Source organism: Rousettus aegyptiacus, unplaced genomic scaffold, assembly GCF_014176215.1.
Source record: "Rousettus aegyptiacus isolate mRouAeg1 unplaced genomic scaffold, mRouAeg1.p scaffold_m13_p_7, whole genome shotgun sequence".
Taxonomy (NCBI): Eukaryota; Metazoa; Chordata; class Mammalia; order Chiroptera; family Pteropodidae; genus Rousettus; species Rousettus aegyptiacus.
This window is the reverse complement of record NW_023416310.1, coordinates 58,966,011-58,979,503: the sequence shown is the minus strand read 5'-3', so window position 1 is coordinate 58,979,503 and position 13,493 is coordinate 58,966,011. Positions and strand designations below refer to the sequence as shown.

Genomic DNA, 13,493 nt, shown 5'->3' with positions numbered 1-13,493 from the left:
ATCATTTGCTCTAGAAAAGGGTCATGGTTAGACCGATATGGGATTAGATCTTCGGGATAGGAGTGGAATTGATAGCAAATATGTGTCCATTGGTAAACACAGAAGCTGTTATTGGGGCAAACCCAGTGACAGTGGCCTGAGGATGACTGGCTCAAGGTCCAGGCCCATCTGAAGTATGTAAAGGCCCTCCAGGACCCAGAGAGGGCATGAGGCCTTAGTCCACTTACTGCTACATGGAGGGCCTGTTCAAGACACTTAGTGCTTTATTTTCTTCATCTGTAAAATGGATGCTGTAACTGAAGAAAACTTGTGTTTCACATGTATATTGTGAAATGAAATGATACAATTACTATCATTGTGCCATGAGTGCTTTGAGCTAAGGTGCTGGATAGAATGGAACTGTTACCAAATAGTCTAAGTCAGATAGAAAAAGAAAATCTCTTACTCCAGCATGGGTGACATATCAGCTTCCTCTGTTATTTAGCATCTAGAGAAGTCAGTTTTGATTTATTTACATATATTCTACCTTGTTCCTGAAAGGATTTAAATCAGTACCTTATAGAAATAATATAGTTAAGCAAGAGAATCTAAATTGACACAAGAAAAAAGTGAGTAGAGATGAAGTATGAGACATTTGGCCATGCTCCATGTTTAGGGGAGTGTTGAAGACGTAATCAACAGTCTTTGATTTGGGCACCTGTGAAATGCCAATAATCATGCTGGATGCTGCGAATAAACATGAAATCAGCTCCATATGGGCTGTTCTTCTTGCTTAGAACCCACAGGACTTGAGTAGGGAGGTGGTAGGACAGGCCTTCCATTTGTCTTTATATTTAGTTAGAAATAGATCCCAGAATTTTAGCTACATTGGTGTCAGATGTGTCTGCCATTTTGAATTTTTCCCATTGACCTCTCCCTTCATTGTGCAGTAACCTAAATGTGATTCCAATATCAGTATTACTGAGGTTTGCAGATAATGGTTGAATTGGATTTTGAACTGATTCTTTTACAAATGTCATTTAATTTAAGGTTCATGTGACTCACAAATTGGTTAAGGAAATCATGTGCTCTCAATTACAACTGTGTAATTGCATAAGATTTAGTATCTTCTATGAAGAGTCCTACTTCTCTTAGGGCATTTAGCAGCTGCCTGCAACTTTGAGCAGTCCACAGAATTCCAAGTAACAAGTGTTGATTCACTTGAAAGTACTTCCCTAAAACTTGCTGTGCATACTGTCATCATTTATTGCCTATGCTCCTTTGCATGTAGCTCAGAATTAACTTTGGATTAAATAGGCAGTGCTTGGGTCAGAACTCCAACTCTCCCACAAGGCACCTGCCATTCATGAGGAACCCCAGATGTATCTTATGACAGCAGGACCATTGACCCCAAGTGTAGCTGTGGATGGATTCGTAAGTACAGGGAAATAATTAATTGGAAAATTACATTCTTCTGCCTGGTGGTCTTATATCTCGAAAGTGGAGAAACAGGGACCTGGTAACTTAGACTCTTTCCTCATGACAATGAATTAGAATGGTATTTCTTTTGCTTGCAGTTGTTGCAACTGTTTTGTCTGCACTCATGTGTAGAGGATGTTTCCCCAAGTCCGTGGTGGACATCTGCTTCGGCTACCCTGGCATACATGCAGAGCAGGCTAGTACCCATGGCAGGTGTGGCCCAAGGAGCTTCGGGTTGGGGCTCATCAATTTGCAGCTGTGATGACACGTGTGAAGGAATAGGGCATTTCTCCTTCCACCTTGGTGTTCAGTGCTCTCTGATCAACTAAAATAAACAGTGAACAAAAGTTGACAATGAGGCACATAGATTTGACAGTAGGGAAAGCTGACCATGTGATTACAGGGATGTGAGACACTGTCAGTCAGCCAGTGCCCCAATAATGCTGTATAGTAAGCCACTCCCAAGAGTCCATAGCACACAGCAGTGAACATTTACTGCTCACTTGCACTTGTGAGTTTGGGCTGATATGCTTGTCTTAGCTACAAGCTGTGGTTGGGCCAGGTCGGCTGCATTTGACTTTTACTTTCTTTGGACGAGTAGGCTTCCATTTTGGGAAGAGGCTTAGATGTTCTGTGCTAATAAGCTGGCTGAGAGATTTGTTTATTTCTGAAGGAAATGACTTAGCTCCAACTCTTTCTCCCATCTCCATTGCTTATTCAAAGCCAACCACCATGAGAGGATTTCAGTGGCCAATGACCATCTAGTGAAGATGTGAGAACACTGACAGGCTACTTCTGAAGCGCTAGGATCTCGTAGGAAGCTGGCATCACCAAACTGGAGGCTTCCATCTCTTTCCTTGCCCTGCCTTAGGGCTCTTTCTCCACCTTGCTTTGATGCTGGTGAGACTGCCAAGGCTTTAGCTGGGGAAATGGCCACAATTTTTTCCCCTTACTGACACTCTGCAGGTCCGGGGTGGAGTGAGAAGCATACATAGTTGCCTGTTTGGTGCAATTTCAAGGAAATTGGAAACCTTCCTTTCCTACTCCCTCACCTTTTCCCTGAAACGCCCTCAGCACCCTTTCTTTTTGGAATTCTGTCATTGGAATTCCCCACTTTTGCACTCTTGTCAGCTAGCATTTCCTTCAAAACAGCACCCTTGGGAGTAATGATGCCAAACCATTATGGACAGTTGACCTGCATGCCAATTCTTTGGTTCCTCAGATCGATTTCAAGCTAAGACAGATTAGAGGCAGGCCTGATGAGAAGGCGACAGGGGAGGACTGCTTTTGAGTGGGAGGGTTAGGGATGTATGTTTCAGTAGTGTCGGATGCTGGCACAGCCTGCCCTGCAGTGGGGATTAGGGTGGGGCTCCTGGGGGCCACGAGGCCACTAGGGAGTGAGAGGAGGCAGGAAAGCGAGGTACCAAAAGCAGCTTCTCTTGGGCTGTGCTGCTTTGGGGTAGGAGCATCAGGGATTCGGGACTTCAGAATGCTAAACAGGCCCCCTTCCTTTGTTCTTTTTCTTTTTCTACCAGAATACAACATTGTTCTTTTTTCCATGCTTTTCAGAGGCTCCTTGTTTCTTGTCGCAGTGCTCAGAATGATAAACAGCTTGGACATCCACAATTAACTTTAATCATCTGCACCAGTAAAGAGAATAAAAGCCACATGAAACACAGAAAAAATGGTCATTGAGAATTCAGTGTAAAATCCTAGCATGTTAGAGGCCTGTCAGTTTAACTCCCTCATTTTACATGCAAGGAAACCGAGACCCAGAGGACTTGCCTGGTGTCACACAACCCGGACAACAGCCTTCCTGCCTGCCGCTCCGCGTTCCACTGCCATACATTCTTGGCAGGGGAGGGTCATGAGGGACCTAGCCTGGCAGATAGTCAGCAGTGGGGAAAGGGAAGCAATGGGTGATTGTTAACTAGATTGGGGCCTGTCTGGGGTGACAATCTAATACTAGCCCCAGTAAGAAAGAATTGCAAGGATCCAATTTCCCAATCTTTGAAAACATTAAGGAGTTTCTAAGCTCAAACACTTCATACCAATAGACAACATGGGTGATGAAACAATTTTTCTGCTACTTAGCACCAAAAGATGAATGGCTGCATGATGTATCTGGGTGAACTGGAATGGGCTTTACCCAAATGAGTCTGTGACTTGAGAGTATTGTGGATTCCATTCAGACAAAGACCCATTGCTCTCTTCATTTATTGAGCACCTACTGTGTGATTAGCTGTCCTCTGCCCATTATACACACATCCTATACTACTGCGTATAATAAACCTTTGGAAGCAGATGATTATCCTCACTGCAAATGTGGAAACTGTAGTGCTGGGCCACCGGGAGCTTGCATGGGGCCACATAGGTATAAGTAGCGATGCAGGTTCAAACACTGATCTGTGCAGCCACAGAGCTTCGGGGGCCTGTTGAGCCACACTCACACTGTCCCCAGAAAGGGAGGGCAAGAAAAGAGGGGAAAGAGGGGACTGATTACTGAGAGATAGGAATGGTAGAGCTGTCATCCATGTGATAAGAAATGGAGCCCCACCTTGACACAGTCCCAGGCTGCCACTGATCCGTTGCTGGGACTAGGAGAGCGAGGAGGGGGGATGGTAGCACCTGGACGGGAGTTCCCTCACTGGCTGCAGCAGAGCATGCAAGAAGGAACGGTGGCGGCTGTTCCACTGCCGGGGACGGAGGCTGGAACCTTTGTAATCAGGCTCTAGGTCGGCTCACTGGACAAGTCTATGTAATTTGAACATAGCATGCTTTGAGCGACCGGTTTAGAGCTAAATCATGATGATGAAGGGGCTGCCGGCCTGAAAAGCAAACCTGCAAGGTGCTTCTGTGGAGCTGAACACACTAACCATCCTGGCGGGGGCAGGCGGTGGGGGGTGCCACAGGCGCAGCCTACTGTTCTGGGGTGGAGCATAGTGACCTTGGTGGGGATGTGGAGAGTGGGAGCACAGACCACCCCTGGTGTGGGTAGAGCTGCTTTCAGGGAGAAGAACCTGGAAGGGGGGTGTGTGGCCGGAGCAGATAGGTATGGCTGCACTGCAGATGGGAGAGTAGGAGCCTGGGGGGAGCATTCCTCCCTGAGCTGAATGGTGTTACCAGGCTGTGGCTGTGGCAGTGACCCAGTGCTCAGGTCCCAGGTACTACCTCCTGGTCAGTGCCAGGGGGCGTGCTGAAGGGACCTGAGATGGCACTGCCCTGGCCGGAGCCCCGTCTGTAATTGTGCTGCAGCTCATGGAGGGAAGGCACTTTGTTTACTTGCTTGTTTGTATGACTTTTGTTTTTTTGTTACCTTCTCAAGAGAACAAGTTCTGATTGGTTTGGATAGCAGCTGCTTTCATCTTATTTTATTGCCATGTGTGTTTATTGAGGTTAAGTCTTCATGCGTCCTTTGCACATTAATGGAGAGACACTTTGCACATGTGTTTAGATTGGATTGTGTTATTTAGTCATGTTCATACTTGATACAAGTTGTCTGCCTTTCTTAACCAAAAAGAATCCACCACAGGGAAGCAGTGACCTTAGGTTTTGCTGAGACGCCAAAACAAGGGTGTGGTGTATGTGGGTGAACTCCAGGAGTCTCCCTGCCCTGCTCCGTGGCCCCGCAGTTCACAACCACATCAAGAAGGCCCTGGGTTGGCTGAAACAGGGCTGCTAGGGGCTTGAGAGCCCGAGCCTGCACTGAGAGGTGTGGTGTGGTGTAGAAATGCCCCTTGGGCCGGAGCTACTGCAAGTCTTGGGGACTCTCACCCTTATGATGGATGTATTTGTATGCCCTCATGTACTTGGCTTAATTCCCTTAAAGTGGGCTTGGATGATCATTTTCTTTTACTTTTCGAATTTACGCTTTTGTTTCATGATTTAGGAACCAAAAAGCCTCAAGGAGTAAGATGCAGAACTCCATCCAGACGTAGCTTTCTGTTTCTGTGTCCTCTAGGCCCAGTGCACAGAGAGCAGGAGCTGGAGGCAGCAGCCCTGCCCCTGGGCAGGACAAGTTGCAGGGCTCCTGACCTAATGGAAGGTGCCCTGGCAGCCCCCTCTGGATTCGGGCAGGCCTGAGAGAAGGTGTGTGGAGACACAGTGTGTCTGAGGTGATGGTGTTGGGGCAGGTTTGTTCAGCTCACTGAGCCCCAGATTCCTCATATATAAGAAGGAGTCAGCATAGCTGCTTTACAGGGATTGAATGAGGATTACATGAACTGTTTTTATAGACAGAAGGTAAGTCAAGGATTGACCCAGGGCTGGGTTCATAAGCAGCAGCACCAAAGGCAGTAGAATGATAAAGTCTGAAAGATAACTGGGAATACCTAGTTTTCAAAAGTGGCTGGCGTATTCCACAGAAGGTGCTTGGGGACTCTGGCCCAGCTTTGCTCCCTGGCTTCCCACTTCGGAGCTGGGCCTGCTGCTCAAACTCACCTACTTGATGAAGCCTCGTTGCTGACCACCTCCATATAGGCCTCACCTCACTGGGTCGGAATTAAATGTTTGAATATCTCTTCAACTCAGCATTGAGAGCTGCACTATGCTATAGAAGGGACTCAGAAATACTGGATGAACCCAGAGACCACTCGTGTCGTCCACAGGGGCTTCCAGGCACACCAATGAGGTGTGGGTTGCTCCTCAGGGTGAGATAGGGTATGTTGTAAAGGGAAGGTGATGTGAATTTTGGCTTTTTTTCTAACCTTTGGGACTGGGAGAGCAGTTGCAAGGGAGGTGTCCTGTACTCTGTATTTCAATACTCCCAGGGACCCAAGAAGGGGGCTTCCTTTTATAGATCAAGACTTGGAGAAGTAGGAATGTTAAATAGCTATCCCGAGTCACAGAGATGTTAAGTGGTAGACTTGGGCTTTGAATTTGGCTTTGTCTGGCTTCAAAACTTGTGTTCATTTTCTTAATCCTGTCATATAGCTTCCCTGTAGTCAGGAGCTTCTGCCCTTGGGAGGATGAGTCCAGACTGGTGCTACGCAGTGGGGACCCGGGGTGGAGAGCCCTTGTGCCTAGACTTGCAGCTGCAGCACATATAACGAGACCTCGGATTCCTTTCCGGTGCCAGCATTCTGTGTTTTGGACCCACACTCTCCTCCATGACTCATTTTAGACGCGTTATTCTATGAGTGCTTGAGCTTTGCACAGGAAAAGCCTGCAGGGAAAGCGACGCCGGTGACATAGTTTCATGCGTACGTCTAGCTCCTCGTTAATGTTGACACGAAGATCTCTTTGTTACTGACTGATCGGCCTTCCCATTTCCACCGGTAGTGAAGGATCTTGAGCTCACAGGTCTTGTGTGGGAGGCAGCTCTGGTGTGGGGAGGATGGGTCGGAGGGACTCTGGTTTTCTTGTCTGTGATGTGCCCCTCAGGAGTTTCTTTTATGGAGGTCACAGTATTGGGGCGTCATTGGTTTTCTTAAGCACCTTCATTCTATCAATGACAGTGAACATTACTTATGGGCATTTTTTTTTCTTAAAGCATTCAGGGACTGGTAGTGACCAAAATTATAAAATAAGTTGTAAGAGATGAAATAGGTGAAAGTTGGTGGTTGTTGGGGCAGGTTCCTGCCCCCAGGCTAGGACTTACAGCTAACCAGTTTAGGGGGTGTGGATTGGGAGGTGGGACCGCAAGAAACAGGCATGGCCCTCCTATCGCTCCTTCACAGTCTGGACTTCATGCTGCCCAACTTGGGCGAAGCCACTTGATATATTTTTGCTACAGGACACCTTATATTTAAGTGCCCTGAGAAGTAGTAACCAGGTGGTTTTGGCTTAAAGAAGTGCATGAAGTGGCATCTGTAAGCCTGTGGGGGACCGTTGCCAATTTTATCGGCCTAATGGTGTTGTTGAGGCTTTGGTGACTTTTCAAAACTCCCCGGGCCAGGCTGGGCAGAGTCACTTAAGGGTTGACCTCCTAGAGCAGCTCCATTGGCTGGCTTGGTGCATCTCCATAGAGTATGTGTGTGTGTTTTAAAATTGCCCGTGGCCCCATGTGGGAGGCCTATACTATCATGAGTCTGATAACAGTGACATCTGTGCTTCCCTGCAGAAGTGCTTTGCAAGGCAGGACTGACAGGGAGGGTGTGTAGTACAGGGGGGATATAAGTCCACCCTTCCAAAATCTGAATACTCAACTCCTGAGCCCACATATTCCAGGGCAGCCCATTCAATCTGCATCTGAAGACAAATGAGCAGTTTTCTGTTCCCACTGCGATCCTGGTAGTGGGGACACTGGGAAATAGGACATTGCTGACTGACTTCCCCCAGCCCAGGCTGCCTGGCCTGCACCCGTGTTTGCTCTCTCCTGGTTTCCGTCACTTATTAATACACTCCTATCATGACTGTGGCACCCACCTCATGGGGACACTGTCAGGTTGTCGGAGATTAAGAAGGGTCACAACAGAATTTTGCATTCTTAAAATATCTCCAAGCGATTGGTTGCTTGTGGGTCCCCAGACCTGCCCAGTGATCACATTCGTTCTCTGATTCCTCATATTCTGCTGGAAAAGCCATACCAGTGTCTGCAGACTTTCTTGACTCCGAAGCACAGCCGTGAGTGAATGGGCATATTTTTTGTGGGCTTACAGAGAATATAAAATAGTCTCCTTTTTTTGAGGTGTTCAGGTGTCTCAAGGCTGCCCAGGAGTTTCTGAGTGCACCAAGCTTGGGCAGTGCTCTCAGGTGGTTCCATTGGCCCTGTGGACCCACCCTCCCCATTGACCCCATGTGTCCAGGATACTGAGCTGTCTGGACCACATCCCAGGTATGTGGGTGGATTTGTCTACCAGGAAGCATGTGCGAGAGGAGCAACCACGAGCAGGATATGTACCTCCTGATGCCTCCTCCTTCCACAGAGGCCTGTGCTCATGTTGCACACCCTCTGTATGGGGTGCTTCTCCCTGAGTTCAGCAAACCTCTCTTTCCCCTCCATGCTTAGGGTGCTAAACGCATCCACCTGTTGCTTGTCATAGGGAGCTGTGCCGCCTGTAATGCAGTTTCTACTCTTGGTAAATTTTCCTTTTATAGACTCTATCTGGTTACCCAGCTGAGTTGTGCCATCTCTCTTCTTCTGAGACCTGCTTGATAAAACTGTCAAACCAAAAGAATGGTCATCTCTTGGCGTGGGTGTTCCAGTGGCTGATTGCTGCCAGTTGGTTGAGTCAGGCCGTTGTAACATCACTAGTCTTAACACATTCACCTCAGTCTTGTTCCCTTAAGCTATCTTGTTTGCCTGAAACATGAGGCTACCAAGAAAATGCTTTTGCCAACTGATGGTTGTTGGCAACAGCTCAGTGCCAACAGGAATCCCCAGTTAGGGGTGCAGTGAAAAAGGAAACTTTATTCAGTACAAACAGCTCAATTGTGATACAGCATGGCTGTAAGAACAGCACAGCTGTGGAACAGCTCAGTAGTGCTACAGCTCAATTATGAAGCAGCATAGCTATAAAACAGCATGGCTGTTAGGAGGTCCTGGGGCACGGTGGTCCTGGGGCAAGGCCAGTGTCTGGCTACATCGCTCGCCACTTGCTCCAGTTTGATCTGCTCTGTTCCACTCCACACTGCCCTGCATTGGCCTGCTCTGTTCTGCTCCAATGAGATGTCTCCAGTGTTTCAATTCCGGCTGGGGAAATATGGTCTTCAGTCTTCGAGGGAGAGGAAAAATGCACTCCACGGCCACAGAGGGGCTGGCATATGTAGACAGAAGTCCCCTCCTGTGGTCCCTGATAGGTCAAATGAGGATTTCACATCCTCACAGTTTGGTCCCAAAGGAACTGTTCTAGTTGGTCAGAATGGAGCTGCTCTGATTGGCCAATGAAGATTTGGATGGGGATATAGCTACGCAGCTTTGATTGGATGGGGAAAGTCTCCATCCTATCCATTGAAATAGGATTCCAGGAGCTCCTTTCTAAGGGCTGGCTCAGATGGCGGGAACACAGTGCAGGAAGGCAGTTCAGTGCGGGAGGCAGGCAGCTTAGCGCAGACTTCTCCCTGAAGTGTGGTTTTTTGTGAAAGGCCCCTATGGCTGCTAGGCTCTCTTTAAAAAAATTTTAAGCCAGTTAGCCACCAGGAGCCCTTTTAAGTAGACATCTTCTTTCTCAGGGTCCACACTTTAAACTTGTGCCTCCAAGAAGAATTTGGGAAACCTGGATAGGGTTGCGTTTGTAACCTTTCAGAAAAGGCAAAAGATTTTAAATCCTGGGCCTTGTAAGAAAAGGAAGTTAAAAATCAAGATGACTGCCATTATCTGTGATTGCTTTTGCAAAGCGTTAGGGGAGGCTTGGTGTCCAGCAAGGTCGCCTCAGTTCTTAATGTAATGAACACTCACAGGTATCCTCATCTAAAACTAGTTCGCAAAAGGAGGCATTTTAATGTGAATATGCCAGCTATTCAGATTGGATGAAGCCAGAAAGTATGTTAGCCTGCCGAGATGTCATTAAAGAAATTGTTTCCTCCCTACATTATTAGGAACCCCAGGTAACCTCCCAGAACAGAATTTTTGTCATGTAGGCCTAATGACATTCCCAGTCCCTTTTTGTTGAGGGTTGTTCTGCATTTCCTGACAGCACACTGGGATTTTTGTGAGGCAAAGAACGACTTATTTTCATTCTTCGCTACCATTTTTTATGCTTGCATGATGGAATCCTACCAGGAGCCCAGGAGATGGCTGTCCCTGACCCTTGCCCGTGAAAGAGAAGCAAAGTAGTCATCCTGATGGAGGACACAAGGGATGAGACAGCAGATGGCTAGAGAACTGCCACAGGATGACCGAAATCACTTTGTTATTTAATAGCTTTTGGAAATCTTTATGCCCACGTGGTAGAAAGACAGATGGAGATACTGTAAAGAAAGTCGTACCACTGTCTGCAAAGCATAAGAGAATGCATCTTGACTTCAAACCACAGCTATGAATAAATTGACAGATTTATTTGTGGGCTTATCAAGGACATAAAACAATCATTCTGGATGGCAAATGGAAATGGCATTGTGTTGCTCACTCACATTTGTATGTCAACTGTTCTTGGAATGGCTGTTAAATTATAAGTGAGGAGCTGACATTATAAAGCTGAGCTGGGACTTTCCAAGCTGTCAAACGCAAGAAAGTTATTAACTATCTCATCCTCCATGCTTCCTCTATCTGCATAAAAAGAGCCCTTTCTCTGCTGTCACATGACTTGGACTACACGCAATACGTACACACAGTGTTATATTGAATGCCACATTATCACCAGTGGGCTGGAGATGATTCTTCTCATTATTTACTCCCAATTAGAGCAGGATTTCACATTCTTTGCTTCTACACAGAGGAGTCTTAAAAACAACCAATTCAGATAGTTGCTTGACTAAGAGTTGTATGTACTGTATGTAGTATGTATGTAGAGAAATTGTTGTTTGTGTATGAGTTTGGATTTTCCTGATGATGTATATCTAGTTTGACAAGAAATGAGTCTAGGAGATGCCACCTGTATAAGTACCTCTGACTAAACACTGGGCACAGTGGAAGTCTGTGTAACGATCTCAGTAATTATGGTACTGCGATGTAGTGCTCAAACATCTGATCTCACACTTAGATGTCCTTGTTTTTGGTTGTGAGGTACATGGGAAGCTCTGTTTATTTTCATCCCTTCTGTGACTCTCTTGTTCTAGGCGGTGTAGGTGTCGTGGCTTCGTCTTACGAAATGGAACATGAAGAATGGCAGATGCTTGATTCCTGGGAATGCATACTGAGGGAGGATGCGAGGTTGTGAAATAATACCTTGTTGTTGATGGATTCTTTTTTTTTTTTTTTGGGTCCCAAACTAAGTGACAATAAAATCTTAAAAAACTGGGGAATCAGTTAATTTTTTCAGACTTTGGTTTTCTGATCCAGCGCATTGTGGGATTGAACTAGATAATTGCTCAGGTTCCTTTCAGCTCTGTTTATAATTATTTTTGGATTCTAAGCCTGTGGGTCTCTTTGACCTGGATCCATGTTTCTTATCTTTAAGGTTCTAGGAGATCTTAAAGATCTTGTTAAAATGCAGATTCTGTTTCCCAGGGGTACACCTGGGAGTCAGCGTTAACCAAAGAAGCTGTCTGGCAATACCAACACTGCTTGTCCATGGACCACACTTCGAGTGCCATGGACACAGACAACCAAGATTCCAAGGTCCTGGGTGAGACAAACCCTTTTTTCATCTTCTTCTGATTTTCAGAGCTCATCCCATTATTTCTTCTCTCTGGCAATAACGAGAAGCAAGGAGGGCAGAGTGAGAACTTCTGTTTCTAGTAATCCAATGAATTGTACGTACGCACACAATAAATAAATATTACATTATTTGAGCGGGAGAAGAAATGAGCGTATTAAAGCATAAAATACTCAAGTGTCATGCCTGGGTGTATTTCCTCTGACTAAAATGTCTTTTCACCTGCCCAAATCCTATCATTTTTCTAAATCATCTTAAGATCTAACTCCCCTCTGAGCCCTCTAACTCTCTTCCTATTCCACCCTTGGTCTTTAGGAGCAAGGAATGCAGACTTCCAACTCACTTGCTCTGCAGGCCTCAGCTGTACTCACAGAACCGCTGTTGTTTGCATACTCAGCCTCAGAATGGGGTGTCAGAACCCTTCACAACTCAGTGCTCTTGACAGCCTCTAATAACCGCTTGAGATGTCTTTTCCATCTGGTGTAGGGTTTAAGCATTATCTTTATTCTTCATGTATGTGTTTTCTGTCTTTTTGGGTAGATTGTGTATTTGTTGAGAGTGGAGACTGTGTGTAGCTACTTACTTTGTGGCTATTTCCGTAGGGTGCCTGGCAGAGTGCTGGGTGCATAGTAAGTGCACAGCGAATTACTTAGACCTGATTACTTAGAGCAGCTCTAGGTCCTACCTTCTAACATGCTCATTTGGTTCCTGAGGGAGCTCATGATTTCTTTAACCTGGGAAGTGTCCAGAACTTATCGCTGAATGTGTCAAATGGAACCTAATTTGAGATTCTTGTTCTCATGAGTCTGAGGTGGGAGGGAGGGTATAATTTAACATGATTCCTTTGAAACTGCTGTCAAGATACTGTGGAGAAATGCCAGAAAAGCAACAACAGAAGGCTGTCAGGAGAAAAAAGAAACTGAGAAATTTCTATATTTTTGCATTATGCTTGAGGGGGAGAGAAGTTGCTTTGATTTTTCGTGTTCTGCATGCAGCTGCCTCTCTCACTTCTGCTTGGACAAGGCCCATCTCCCCAAAGAGCCAGCAGAGATGCTGTGCTTCATTTCCAGTGGCTGCTGGGAGTGCTGAGCTCTTGTGCAGGGTCAGGCAGAGGGCTGTGAGGATGGAGCTCAGGTCCAGGTGGCTCTCGGGCAGGATACATCGGAGGACTTCCATTTTTGTCCTGGCTATGCTTGTGGAGGATGCTGCTGTCCTTCCTGCCCAGGCAGCCCCAGTGTAGGGAGATGCTGGGAGGAATGTGGGGACATAGGGCCCACCTGCTCCCACTAGTTCCCCTTTGCCTCCAAGATACTTCTGAACTCTGGATTCATCCACAGACTTCAGAGTAGCAATCTTAAACTTGCCAAAGTCACCAGTTTCGAGTGACTCTTGCATCTCAGGTCTATGGAGGAGCTGCCAAAAGCTGAGCCGTATTTGACGTCTCTTTAGTTTAAAAATAATACGTGCTTTAGAATGTTTCCTTCTAATTAGAAACACTACTTATGCTCAGTACAGAAAATGTAGAATGTATAAATATAAAAATGTTTAAGGAAGGAAATAGAATTTGCCCTTTCCATAATCCAGAGAAAACCCTCATGAATATTTTGGTGTCCTGCATATGTGTTTGTTTTCCAAACATGATTGAGAGCATGTTAAACACAAAGTTTAAATCCTGGTCTTTTCACTTAATGCTCTATTTAGTTAGGACATTTTCAGTCCATTAAATATTTTTAAAATTGGAAATCATTACAAATATTTCCCATCATTTATGTAATAAATTCACCTATTAGACATTTAATGTTGTTCCAGTTTTTCTTTAATATTTTATCTCATTATTTC

At 45.9% G+C, this 13,493-nt stretch overlaps 1 protein-coding gene across 4 annotated transcripts in view; it reads left to right on the top strand.

The window, feature by feature from the left end:
- SH3RF3 (SH3 domain containing ring finger 3) overlaps nt 1-13,493 on the top strand; it is a 351,737-nt gene that overhangs the window by 128,638 nt on the left and 209,606 nt on the right. Inside the window, exon 1 of one of the 4 annotated variants that reach the window (XM_036224516.1) lies at nt 1,788-11,617. The exons of the other annotated variants lie outside the window; for them this stretch is intronic. Coding sequence (XP_036080409.1) covers nt 11,570-11,617 — 48 coding nt within the window. The 5' untranslated portion in view covers nt 1,788-11,569. Of the gene's footprint in view, nt 1-1,787; nt 11,618-13,493 lie in introns of those variants that run through there. 4 annotated transcript variants of the gene reach the window in all.